Raw genomic sequence first — 13,153 nt, forward strand, 5'->3', positions numbered from 1 at the left:
ACAGGTTGAGAATCAGAAACACCATAACAGGTTTTTCCAAACTTGCAGTTTGTGGCGGAACATTCGCGACGAGCACGTCAGCATTATATGCTTAAATGCAACTTAAATGAGGCTCAGCAGAGCGCCGTTGACGGACGCCGCCGTGTTTGAACAGAAACTGTCATGTGAGACAGAGGTAATGTTAGTGATAAACGCGATGTGCAAACATCTATTTGTGGTGGCCAATTTTAATTTTGTGCGGACTGAGAAATAAATTTTTAGAGTATTCAGACATGACCAAACATATCAAGAGTTTCAAGCCCTGTTTGTATCCTGTCACTGAAAGGGGCAGTTTTGATAAACACTTGCTATGTCAAAACACTCTGTCAATTCATAAACACAATGTTAATGTAGTATACATTGCTATAATATCCTTCAGAGAAATGTTATATGTGTCCAAATGAACACAGCCCAAACAAGTGCTGACCAAAGGCATCCAACAGTCACGAAATAGAGCAGAGCTGCAGATGTTTGTCTGTCCTTCTCACATCAGCACCTCACTCTGTTGTTTCCTCCTTTCCAAGGTTTACAAACACACATACAAAACCACAGTGTAGGGATGGATTTCATCACAAAACAACACATGGCGGGTGAGGTCTTCTGGCAGGGCTGGTGTGTTGAATTGATGTATTTGTAATCATAGCTACAGTAGTGGCTGTGTTTTGCAAGAGTTTTGTTTAGAGAAGCAGTACGTTCTCCTTTACAAAGAACTCTAGGGGAAGCTGGTAATGTTTCAATGCAAATAAATAGGTTTGAAGAAAGTTTATCTCAAAAAATACTTTATGTTTTGTAACATTATCAACAGATGTCAGAGGTGTGGCCTTGTTGCTTATGTGGACTTTACGATGTTGAATTTCTATGGGCACTTTTTCACATCATTTTCTGTTTAAAATCTTACATTACTTATTAGTTAAAGGGAAAAACCTACTACGTATGTGCACTGCCAAAAGAATTTCTTAATCAGTGTTTTTGTCTTGTTTTCCAGTAATAAAAAAAAAACATAATACCTTGTTGTTTTAAAGCAGCGTTGAGTCAAAAAGAAACAAACCCAGGCGAAAATGTAAATATTTTACCCAACCTATTGGTTAAAACAACCCCGTATTTCAGTTGAAACAACCCAGCATAGGTTAAATAACAATCCCAACAGCTTGGGTTTGTCACTTTTTGGTCTTTTTTCAAAGATTATCATGCAAGCAAACATATATTTCGATTTTAAGACTTATTTTCAAAGAATATACCTTTTTAACGTTTATTTGCTCCACCACAGTGGCGAATTGTTTTTTGTTGAAGTCCCCCTGTGGTGAGAATCAAGTTTTTATTGTTGTTTATATGTCTATGTGGCACTTTAAATATTCTTTATAAAATAAATCATGTGCAAATTCATCATTTACCACCATTGCTGAGTATTTTCTCCATAAAATAGGAATTTTCCATCTCATTCCTGCTGTTTGAAATCGCCTCGGTTTCCTACGTCACAAACATGTAACCAATCACAACAACACAGTTTAACAAATGTAGCATCTATATACATATATATCTATGGTCCGAGGTGGTGCAAAAAGGCGGGGACTAATTAGCATATTCATAGATCCACGTGTATACTAAATGAGGCTGTAAGGGTGTACAGCTACATTCAAGCAGTTTTAAAGCATGAAGAAATTACTGTCACAGGAAACTTTTAAATATCGTCGCTGCCCGATGAAACTCACGGATGTCCGAAACGGTTACTTTTCAGGAAGTGAATAAAACACTGTATTTCAAAAGCAGTTGAATGTAGCGTTGTCATACTTGGTACAGCATCTTTACATGTAACCATATTCTTGCCAGTGTAATGATATAATCCACATTTGACCAAAATTGAGTTTAAATGGACATACGTGCATATTTTACAGTAACGGTGGTCGATACGCGTTCTTCCGATCATTATTTAGAATGGCCAAGTCGCGTTTCATATTGACAGATGAATACGCTCAGTTTATTAAATAGCCTACGTCTTAGTTTAATACGCTTAGTTTATTTAATATTAATTATACATTTATTAAATGTCTCTTGCAAACTATGAAGGGTCAATGAACTGTCGACTGTACACATGTGACAGTCCCTGCAACACCAGCTCAACCGAACAGTACCAAAGCACCATACCGTAGAAAACAGCAGCGCGTTTAGTCAATGATTACAATGAATTTCATTACATATGTACAAGAAAACACAACATAAGCATACAACGCAACATATGTGACCCTGGACCACAAAACCAGTCTTAAGCATTGCTTGATTTTTCAGAACATTTTAACCAAATGCTTTTAAAAAGTGGTGGGGACATCCCCAGCGTCCCCGGTGTAAATAACACCTATGCTAGACAGATACTTTGTTTGCACAGTCCTACCATAATTTTGTCACTCCTAGACGTCAGTCTGGTGTCAGGGGGAAACGTTTACCTCGATGAAGGAAAGTCATTGTCTCACCAGGCTATTTTTATTCCACTATCCAGTGCTGAGCTTCGATGAAACTTTACGAGACTGGCGAGATGCTTCCACAGGGCGGGAGATATGCGGCGTGATTGACAGCTTTGACACCAAATGGATATAAGTGAAAATCAGATTTCACAACTTTTCATTGGCAATTTAGATATGTGAAGCATACTGTATACGGAAATGAACCTGGACATTCAATCCGTCGAAAAATCTCAAAATCGGCAAAATGGACATACGTGGTTTTCATCGGACAGCGACAATATGCTATTATGAGTTTAAGTATCAACTACATTGGGATTAAATTTAGTTAGGTTTGTGCTTAAAACAACTAAACCCAATCAAATATATGTTTTGTCATTTCATGCAGTTTTGCTTTTCAATTTAGTTGACAGCTAGCACCAGCATTTATCATGATTTTCACAAAAGTTTAATGTCTTCCAGAAAATGTTTTTCTTAAAATATATTAACATACAATATATCAAATAAAAAGAACAGACTTTCTGCTTTCAAAAAAAAACCTTTTATATGTTCTCTTTTATCACCTCTCAAATATGGGTAGGTTTCTTCAATAACACAAAATTTTGAGCAAAAAGCTGAGAAAATTACATTTTTGTAAAGGACTTTTGATAGAGATCAGATTCAGAGCGATCCTGAAAAACTTACACGGACATACAGCTGTTTGCCCTAGAGCGATACTTTCGGGTTTTATAGGTTGTGGAGAAGCGCCACATGGTGGATAATAGCAGTATTGTAGATAGCCGGAAATACTCGTGATTGGCAGGGAAGCGTTTTCTCTTAATTATCGAGTTAACTCGTCAATGGCGGAGAAAGAGTTAAAGATATTTTTGCTGAAAAACAAGACTAAAACACGTTTGTCGCATTGTGTGCGATTTAAAGGCATTCCTGTTAGCCATGCACATTTCACGCACACACGCAATAAAAAAATAAAATGCTTGCGTGCATTATGGTTTCATTGAAGATCTATAAGCATGCAGTATCTTAGCACTATATCTTTCACTTAGTCTGAGTATGTTTGTTTGAGTGAGTGATTTTAGTACGGTATAACATTACCCTGTCTCAGCAGCTGCAGAGTCATTCTATTAAACGTAATTGCCCTGATTTTAATGCATCATCTGCACATAAACACTAATGCCCCGGCTCAGGAGCAGACTAGAGAGTCTGTCATGTGAAGAAAGAGCCTTCAAAACAGTGAGCTTGCCTTAAAACACTTATAATGCATAACAATGCTTGCTTCAGTATTCTCACTTGTGTAAGCAGAGCAAAGGTCATGGGTTTGATTCCCAGGGAACACATACAGTATACTGTTAACATGGATACTTTGAATGCACTGTAAGTCGCTTTGTATAGCAGCATCTGCCAATTGCATAAATGAAGATGTTAAGTATGATGCACTGTTTAAATTGTCCTATTTTCTATTCATTTGATTGAATTGCCCATTGAGGGACTAACGGAGTGCCAGTCACTGTCATTATTTTTATTCAGCCCAAGAGTCAAGTGAACAGAAGTGCCTGCCACTTTCAAAAGATAATTCATGTTCACGTCAGTCATCTGAATTGTCTTTTCTTCTGACTTTTCTGAAGTTTTTGACAGCTCTTTGTGAATGTATGTGAATTCCAGATTCTGAGCTCTATCTAGTTGAGCAATACTGTAACACTGTAAAAGAAAAATGCAGTATTTTTGGGTAACACTTTACTCGTGTGTATAAGACTGACATGACACCCTCATTATCATGAATTGACAATTGTGGACCTATTTTTCCAAACGCCTCACACCCGTACATTCTTCCATTGAGAGCCTAAATAATAGACCCTCCAGCCCAGTTGGTGGCAATAATCCGCCTTTGCCAATTGCAGGTATACAAACAAAGTTCCCGGCGCAGAGTAATACCGTACCTCACAGCACATCTAATACATGTCAATGGAGTTGGACAGAAACTACGCTAAAACCTGTTAGAATGCGTCTTTTGCAGCGATTTTTGTGTGAGCATATCAGTGAACACCTCTGACCACTCTGTGAGTTTCACGTCTTTGTAAATGAAAGTTTAATGCATTTTAGGAAGGATTGTTCCTGTGCACCTATACAGCCATTGTAGAGGTGGGGGCTGATAGAACAAACACCCGAAAATTCTCGGGCCAGCAGCATATGTCCAAATTTCAGTCAAAATCGTTCTATTTCTTCATAAACAATCTGAAAACCGGGCTTCAAGTGTAAAATACCGAACTTGTCCTTTAAGAAAATACCTAGCTTTATAGGTTAACATTACATTAAACTGTCATTTAAATGTCATTAAGTGTTAATACTCTTGTCAAATAGTTTTATAACAGCATCATGGATATTTTTTTTGACCTCAACTACAGTGATACAAATTGAACTTGTAATTAAAATGTCATTAAGTGTTAATACTATATCAAATAATTTTAAATACCATAACAAAATGCAACAGACACGTCAAAAGATTATACTTAACTTTATGTATGTGCACAATACACACAGATGGTTCTGAAATTTTCTGACAGAAGAGAAAACTAACAAAACCATTTAATTAATTTAATTTAATTAACTGTTTTCCAGTGATACCGACCCAACACTGCATGGTTTAACCCATTATTGTAAAGTTTTTATTTAATTTTAGGTGTCTCCAAATGCAATAATTGTATCAATTTAAATAATAATAATTATAATTATAATATTTATTAATATAATTATTATTATTGAATGATTGATTTAATTTCTTAAACATCTGTGTGCGGTTGCATGAAAGTCCTTAAGCTAAGAAATCCCTTAAATATAAGGTTAAGGGTACCCTTAATAAAAAATGGGTTGCAAGAAAAACCCTTAAGTGTTCACTTAGGGAACCATAAGGGGCCAGTCACACCAAAAGCGCCTTAAACGCTTGCAAACGCAAGGCGCGACGCACTGCCTTTTTTTAAAAAAGAGCAGTGCGACGCGGCTTTTCATATTGCTAAGCAACCACTGAGTCAGCTGTCTTGTCAATCAAATATTGAAGCGTGAGCGCTCTTTTGCTGTTAACTGTCATATTAGCAGAAATTTTAAAAAGAGGGCGCTTGCTCTGACCTTGTTTGGGGGTGAGAGATGCACAAACACGCAGGAGGGAGTGAGCGAGTGCGAGTCCGGTTCTTCAAAGCAACTGTAAACTTCACTCACCACAACGTAAGGCGCTCTAAGCGAATCTGTGTGACGTAACTTTTCTATGTTCGAAATGTTTTCAAACAAAACTGAGCGTAGCTAACCCCTCCCTCTCCCTCTCCCTTCCGCGGTCAGGCAACAAGCAAATAGTGACGAGATGTTTGCTGTATGTAACAAAAAATGTTTTATGTTCTAAAACGCGTGAATTCGCTTAGAGAATCTTTAACTTCTGCTATGCGTTGCTACAAAGTCCTTAAGTCCCATTTTCCCTTAAAAACTTAAGGGACTATAACAGGTCCCTTACTGTCACGCGCGATGGCTGATTTTATGGTTATTTAAGAAAATGAAGTACCAACATGCATTTCTAACGATCAAAATAATCCCTTATAGAAAAGTGATGCGCATTTATTAGGAGAATAGCGCTTAGATCGTCAGTCAATCTAAAGTGCTTCAAGTTATACATTCCGTATTTTACAGTCTGTTATTTAAGACGTTTTATTGTACACAAATCTGCCGTCTGTTGAGCTGCGTGCGTTGATTTGTTCACGTTGTGAGATTTTGTAACTATACCAACCGCTTCTCCGCTGCCGTGTTTTGGCAGAGACTATCGTACAATACTTAGCATAAACACTTAGGTAAGGGTGATGGTTAAGACCTTTGTTGCAACGCTCTTAAAGAAATCATTTACCTCAGGGATTTTTTATCCCTAAGGAAAACCCTCACTTAAGGCATTTCATATAACCGGGCACTGGAGGAAACTTGAAAAATATATATACAATATTCATTACGCTGTTATTAAACTATTTTACAGAGTATTAACACTTCATGACATTTTAATGACAATTATATTTGTATCACTGTAGTTGAGGTCAAGAAAAATATTCATGATGTTGTTATAAAACTATATGACAGAGTATTAACACTTAATTACAAATTCAATTTGTATCACTGGTAAAAAAGTGGTCAGTGACGTTGTCTTGGTAATGTCAAGTTGTCATGACAAGTTATTATGTGGTTAATGTCAAGTTGTCATAACAAAGACATCTCAAACAATGTCATCTTTGCATTAAAAAGGACATAACTGAACAAATGACACTTAATGACAGTTGTCATAAACGTGCATAAAATTTCCTTCATGAAACGTGTCATGTCAGTCTTATGAACACTCCTTCTAGTAAAGTGTTACCCATTTTTGTCAAATCAACATGTTTTTATAGGTTAAAGTAACATAAATATAAGTTGAAATTGTTTAACTTAATTTATGTCATGTCAACTTTTACGTAAACTTAAAATAGTAGGTTGAATTGACTCGCAAAACCAAGTTTTTTAACTTCATGGATTAATTTCGAAAGATTTTTTTGTGAAGGGGTGAGTCGAAATTACTTTCTGTGGTGATTGACATTGTGCCACAGATGTTGCGAGTTAAACTAAATCTATTTTTTGACCTGGTACGTTCCTTTTAAATTCGGGCATGCTTAATAACAAAAGGCTTTTTTGCCATGAAAGTTGAGCTCAAGGACAGTGGGATATATTCTGCGTTCATCCGCTTGGCTTAAAAAGTCAAAACCAAAACACGGACACCAGGAAACAAAATGAGAGCATTAAAAATCGCTTTAAGGATAGGATATGAGTTTATCCAGGCGAGGGCTTTAGCGATGAAAGGTCAGCCAGTTTCTCCAGCTGGCCAAACTCTGACATAGGCCTACTATTTTAAAATGAAAGAAAGGGGCCTGAGGGGTCAATGTGTGTCTGTGATTCACTTCCTGTAGAAAGCTTGAGTGGTGTGTAAGGCACGCATGAGGAAATTAGACATCCTCAGAGCTGTTTTACCAACTTTGTATTTTCCCAGCATCCTCAGGGGTGATGTATCACTTACCAATGACGAAAAGAGAGACTGCACACACCTACACAAATGTGATGAGTCTACTAAATAAGTTTGTAAGATACGGGAGTCATTATCTGCAAAACGTAATGAAAGTTCTTCTAACATGATCTTACTTAGAAAAATTACTTGTGTTACTAAAACCAATATTTTTTAAAGATATTCAATAAGATAACATATGTTCATAAAATAATTATAATTGTGTTTACTTGTTGTCTTTCAGCTGTATTGAAAACACCATGTGCTACGATAGCGATGAGACGAACGCTCGCAGCATCTCCAGCTTATCCAATCGTTCGTCACCTCTCTCCTGGCGCCAGGGTCAATCCAGCCCTCGCCTGCAGGCTGGCGACGCCCCTTCCTCAGGGGTCACCGCGCACTCCCTACCGCTCCGTGCATCAATGCAGATCAGCCACCTGCAGCGCATCCAGCTAATCGACACTGCCGATGATGACCTGGCCGACCTCAAGTCTGGTTACCTTAGCGACGGCAACCTGACAGGAAAGAGCCAACCAGATGATGATGATGATGAAGACGATGATGATGTAGACGTTGATGATGACGATCTAGCCAATGAGTAAGTGTTTATTGATTTAATTAATTCAAGCTGCATGATGGCAGAGATGGCAACATAAAGTAATTTATTTAAATATTCTCAGCTTTTACTGGTTGCTTGTTGTCCCTTTACTTTTATCTTTTATTATAATGTATTAGCTTTACTTTTTTTCTCTCAAATTATGAATCATTTAAGTCAATGATGGTTGATTTGTTGTCAGTCCACAGGCCCCAATAAGCAGTTATGTCACAGTCACCTCTGGCTCTTATTTGCATGCCATACGGGCCATCTTCAGGTCCCCATCACTGAGGTGTTTGTGTCCCCCTGAGGGGCCTCTTGCAAAGCTGGCCCTTATTTTCTGTGTTAAGTCACCTGAAAATAATGTGCAGCCTTCCTGTTACAGCTGTGTGTAGAGGATAGGTCTTTGTTGGAGATGCGGTGTTAAGTGCGTTTATGTGGTGGGTTATTTGTGGACACAAAGCTAGGAAATTGCAAAGGAAATTAGATGTGTTTGCGTTAGCCGTTAGCAAAGCTTTGAAGTCGCCATCTCTTAACCTGCACTGTTGGTTTAGTCTGATAGGGAATAGCTGTTAACAGCCACAGAGTCGGTCACTGCAAAGTGAGAAAGTTTAAAATCAAGCTGTTCACATTTAAGGGTTCTTCACTTGCGGCAGTTGACAGCAGTTGAAATCAAATAAATGCATACTTCAGTAGACTGTTGAGGCCAAACATAACTACAACTATTTACTATTTACCACTAACGTTTTGTTTATGGAGACTAAGTAAGGAATAATGTACAGGCAGCCGGTTGTTATTGCAGAAATAAGCCCTGACCGTGAGTGTGAATAACTATCAAAAATCTGCTAGATACCAGTTTTCATGTGTTTACATGCAAATTTGGTTGAATCATTTGTAAATGTCATATATCAGTCCCTTCAGTTTTTCGCGATTCCGCTATTGCGGCATAAAGCGCAAAATCAACAGTATGTCACGTTATTTTGCCATCCTGCCTAATTTGTTATTTCATTGCAAAATTAAAAATGTCTTACATAAATGCCAATAACCGCTTACATAATTGCCTGTTAGCATGTGAGGACCGAACTGTTCTCCTTTCAGGCTTTACACACATAATAACACACAAGTAAACACACATTTTAGGGAAACAGTAGTTTTAGACTTGTGGCTATTGTGCATTACTGTAGGTCAGTCATTTTCAAACTTTTTAAAGAGCGACCCTACAAAAAAATATAACGCAACACCTCTGTCGGTGTTGGCGATGATAAGGATTGATTCATATGTTCTTATGAATATCACACATTTTTTAACATTTATGCAGCTTGAAGTGGTTAATTATTTTAATAACATTTTCCTTTAATCATCCTGGCAGCCCAGTTTTTAAAAACACTGTATTTTTCTTAAATTTGTATTTATTTGTGATAATTTTTATTTAGTTTCTCTGTTTGTATTATATCATTGACTGTTTACCTAATTATTTAATTACTTGAGAACTTCTTACTAATAATTTAATATTAAACAAGAATTGGTATCCTATTTAGAAAGGGGAAAAATCACAATTTTCTGTGCAAATTTCTGGAAATTACCGCCACAAAAGCAGTCATCAAATCCTGGAGGGACTGATATATGTTATTAAAAGACATACTTATTTTGTGGGTATTAAACTGTACACTGTAAAAAAAATCTGTAGAAATTACAGTGTTATGCTGCGTTTACACCAGCCGCGGTAGAGGCGTAAAGCGTGAGTGATTTCAATGTTAAGTCAATGTGAGGCGTTTGGCACGGAAGACACGATTCGCCTCATTCTCGCGTCTAGTTCGCGCTAATTGAGCGCCTGGCGCGGTACGCGGTAATGGTGCTTTTTGTGCATTTTGTGTTTGACTGGAATTGCCAGCTGACGCCTGAGTTGAAAAATTTGAACTTCGGTGGAAATTTCGCGCCCCGTTAACCAATCAGGAGCCTGCTTGCTGCTGTGGAGGCAGCCCCGCCCGGAGTCACTCATTCAACCTAAAGGAACACTTGATATTGTCCGTGAGCAGTCACCTGGAGCTATACGACACAGGAATTTTATTCCTGTCTCTTATTTCTATAGAGACAGGAACAAAAAGGACCTCGCTTGGAAGAGTGTCAGTGAGGACATTGGGCAACCTGGTAAGTTGTAAATACACATTTCACTTTTGAGTCACGTGACGTTTATGGACTCGCGTAGTTTATTTTCCCCCTATAGTAAGGTTACCAAATACAAACCGGTAACTCTCTTGATAAATACACAATCAACATCAGCCATCTTGCAAACAGACAACCGCATAGCACTTGCCCCTCCCACAAGAAGCAGGTTTTGCCTCTGATGCGCGTCAAATGCTTGCTAGTGGCAAACTAGGCGCGGTAGGATTTTGACGCCTGAAACGCGGTTGGTGTAAACGCAGCATTACTTGCAGCTGGTTGGCGGTAACTTACCGTAGAATTAAATTGATGTTATTTACTGGCAAGAGTTTGTTAAAAGTTGAATAAATATTAAATATCAACAAGTCCCCATCCCCACAGAATAAAACCACACAACAACAACCCCATGCAAAGCATTCCGGGAACCAGAAATCACCATCAACCTTTATGTTTTTTGCTTCAGATTTGTTTCCCAGAATGCTTTGCTTGATGCTGTTATTTTAGTTTTACTCTGTAAAGACAAAGACTTGTTAATATTTAATATTTATTTAACTTTGAGCAAAATGTTGCCAGTAAAAAACTTAAATTTAAATCTAATTTAAATATGGCTAAAACGCCACAGCAGTAGACAACAGCAACCATACAAAATGTCCTGATCACATTGTGGTCACAGCTGGTTTGAATGTAACAATGAGTTATTTACAGTAAAACACGAATCCTCTGCATGCATCACATAGTTTCTGTGTAGTATGTTTAGACATAAGAACATTTCTTCTCAGCTCTCTTGCTTTGATGATATCTGATTCAGCACACTGTCTGCTGTCTTTGTCTGGTTTGGCTTCCTCGTGTCTGACTGGTTTAAAATGTCCAGTTGATTTGTATTTGTTTCCACTCTGCTGTTCTTCTGGGCATCACGCTGTCTTGAGTTGTCAAGGTGACAAAGTGCACAGAGACAGGCCATGAATGTTATCAGCGCATTAGAGGAAACGCAGGAAGCCGAACAAAAAAAGTGTAAACCTCAAGTCACAGATTATATCATCGCAGTTTTAATTTTTAATTTATGAAGTTCATTAAGAAAAGAAAATATATGTTAGATATTTCAAAGGAGAAAAAACCTATGTAGAACCATATTGTGCTCCGTAGAACCATATGTGGTGCTATAGTGGTGCTATATCACCCCGTATGGTTCTTCATAGGCGCTATACTGTATAGTACCACATTTTTAGAGTGTTTCTCATCAAATTATCCTAATAAATCTAATGCCTGTATTGAACACCGATCATTAAGTCTACATAGTAGACGTAGGAGCAAACTTAGATCAATATTTTTTCTCTGGGGTATTATTATAAAAATCCCATGCAGCATATTACAGTTAAAAACACACTCATGCACACACATACACCCTTTGAAAGCAATACTGTGTGCACATGCAGAAATTTTATGGTAACACAGATATCTCTACGCAGCTCAGACACAGCACATAAGCTGGTTGGTTTTCTTATATCTCTTCCACAGGTATGCTAGTTGCCATGGTAACCGTCTGTATCAGGACACTGTTTTTCTTCTTTTTTCATTTATTCTGTCTGCTCATCACATTTCTGTATTAAGATGAATGCAGTGCATGATGGGTAAAGGATTAATGAGTGAGAAATTGCTCAAAGTTGACAAACTAAAATGGATGACCTGATTTCAAGCATTTCACGAGTCACGTTAACAAGCGGCTAACGCATGCTGACCATACGTTTTCCTACGACCCGGTTAGTTTACATAAATGCTTAAATGAGTGTAAAATGTTAGTTTCTATCGTCGTTCTTATTGCTTGGATTAATGATGAATGATGTGTATTAATGTCTATAATGTCTTCTCAGTAAATCATGTTAGCGCTAGGTCAATACATGTTCCACTGATCTGTGGTCTGTGCGGATACTCTGTCAGTTGACCAATCAGAGCAGAATAGTTTAGGGTTTAGGGAGACTGAGTCGTTGAACGGCTTTACACGAATCGTTTGGGGATCTCTGGGAAATGGGGTAATTTATAATTGATATTTTGAGAAAATTACAGTGTTTTTTGACCTTGCATGCATTTAAACCTGTTGTCCGGGACTTATAAACAGTGATAGGATGCTTAAAATTGGCATCTTACTGGCTCTTTAACATTATCACTCACATCAGACACAAATGTAAATTATAAAATGGCCCGTTCTGGTACTTCATTCTGATTGGTTGAAACGCGTTCTAAGCCGTGATAAAATACCCCGGTTACCCCACGTTTCAGACCGCATTACATAAGTATCACTGCGCCACTGTTGCTACGTACTGATTTATGAATATAAACACCAGAGTCTTTAATCATATTTTTATTTTTCTACAATTGCACAATTAATGGTGATATCCAGATAAATGGCAATAAAATATTGTTGAGTCATCTCGTCAATAAAGAGAAAACGTTCCCTGAGGAGTTTCTACCTCAAATTCCCGCTATTATTCACTAGGTGGGGATCTTACCCAACTTAAACACTGACGCATTCACTCAACACTAAAAACACAGTGTAAGTTTTGATCAAGCTCTGAATCTCATCTCTTACAAACGTTCTTCACAAAACATTTTATCATCTCAGCGTTTAGTTGAACATTTGAGAGGTAAAAAGAGAACAAATGAAGGTAGGATGAAACTTTTTCTTATTTTTTTTAAAGCGGAGCGTCTGTTCTTTCATTTGATATATTTTGATATATTTTATGTTTATTTAAAGAAGATCATTTTTTTGGAAGCCATTAAACTAAAACTGGGTGGCAACTTTAAAAAAACAGTTCACTTAAAAAAATTACTTCAACAGTTGCACGATAATAAATGTAAATG

General features: G+C 37.5%; 1 protein-coding gene across 7 annotated transcripts in view; it reads left to right on the forward strand.

Annotated features, from left to right (window-relative positions):
- The window catches only part of nav1a (neuron navigator 1a), a 208,809-nt gene that overhangs the window by 96,958 nt on the left and 98,698 nt on the right, over positions 1-13,153 (forward strand). For all 7 annotated transcript variants that reach the window (XM_055189484.2, XM_073874928.1, XM_073874927.1 and 4 more), the window contains one exon: positions 7,787-8,140. In XM_055189484.2, coding sequence (XP_055045459.2) covers positions 7,787-8,140 — 354 coding nt within the window. The remainder of the gene's footprint in view (positions 1-7,786; positions 8,141-13,153) is intronic.

Source organism: Misgurnus anguillicaudatus, chromosome 13 (genome assembly GCF_027580225.2).
Source record: "Misgurnus anguillicaudatus chromosome 13, ASM2758022v2, whole genome shotgun sequence".
Classification (NCBI taxonomy): domain Eukaryota; kingdom Metazoa; phylum Chordata; class Actinopteri; order Cypriniformes; family Cobitidae; genus Misgurnus; species Misgurnus anguillicaudatus.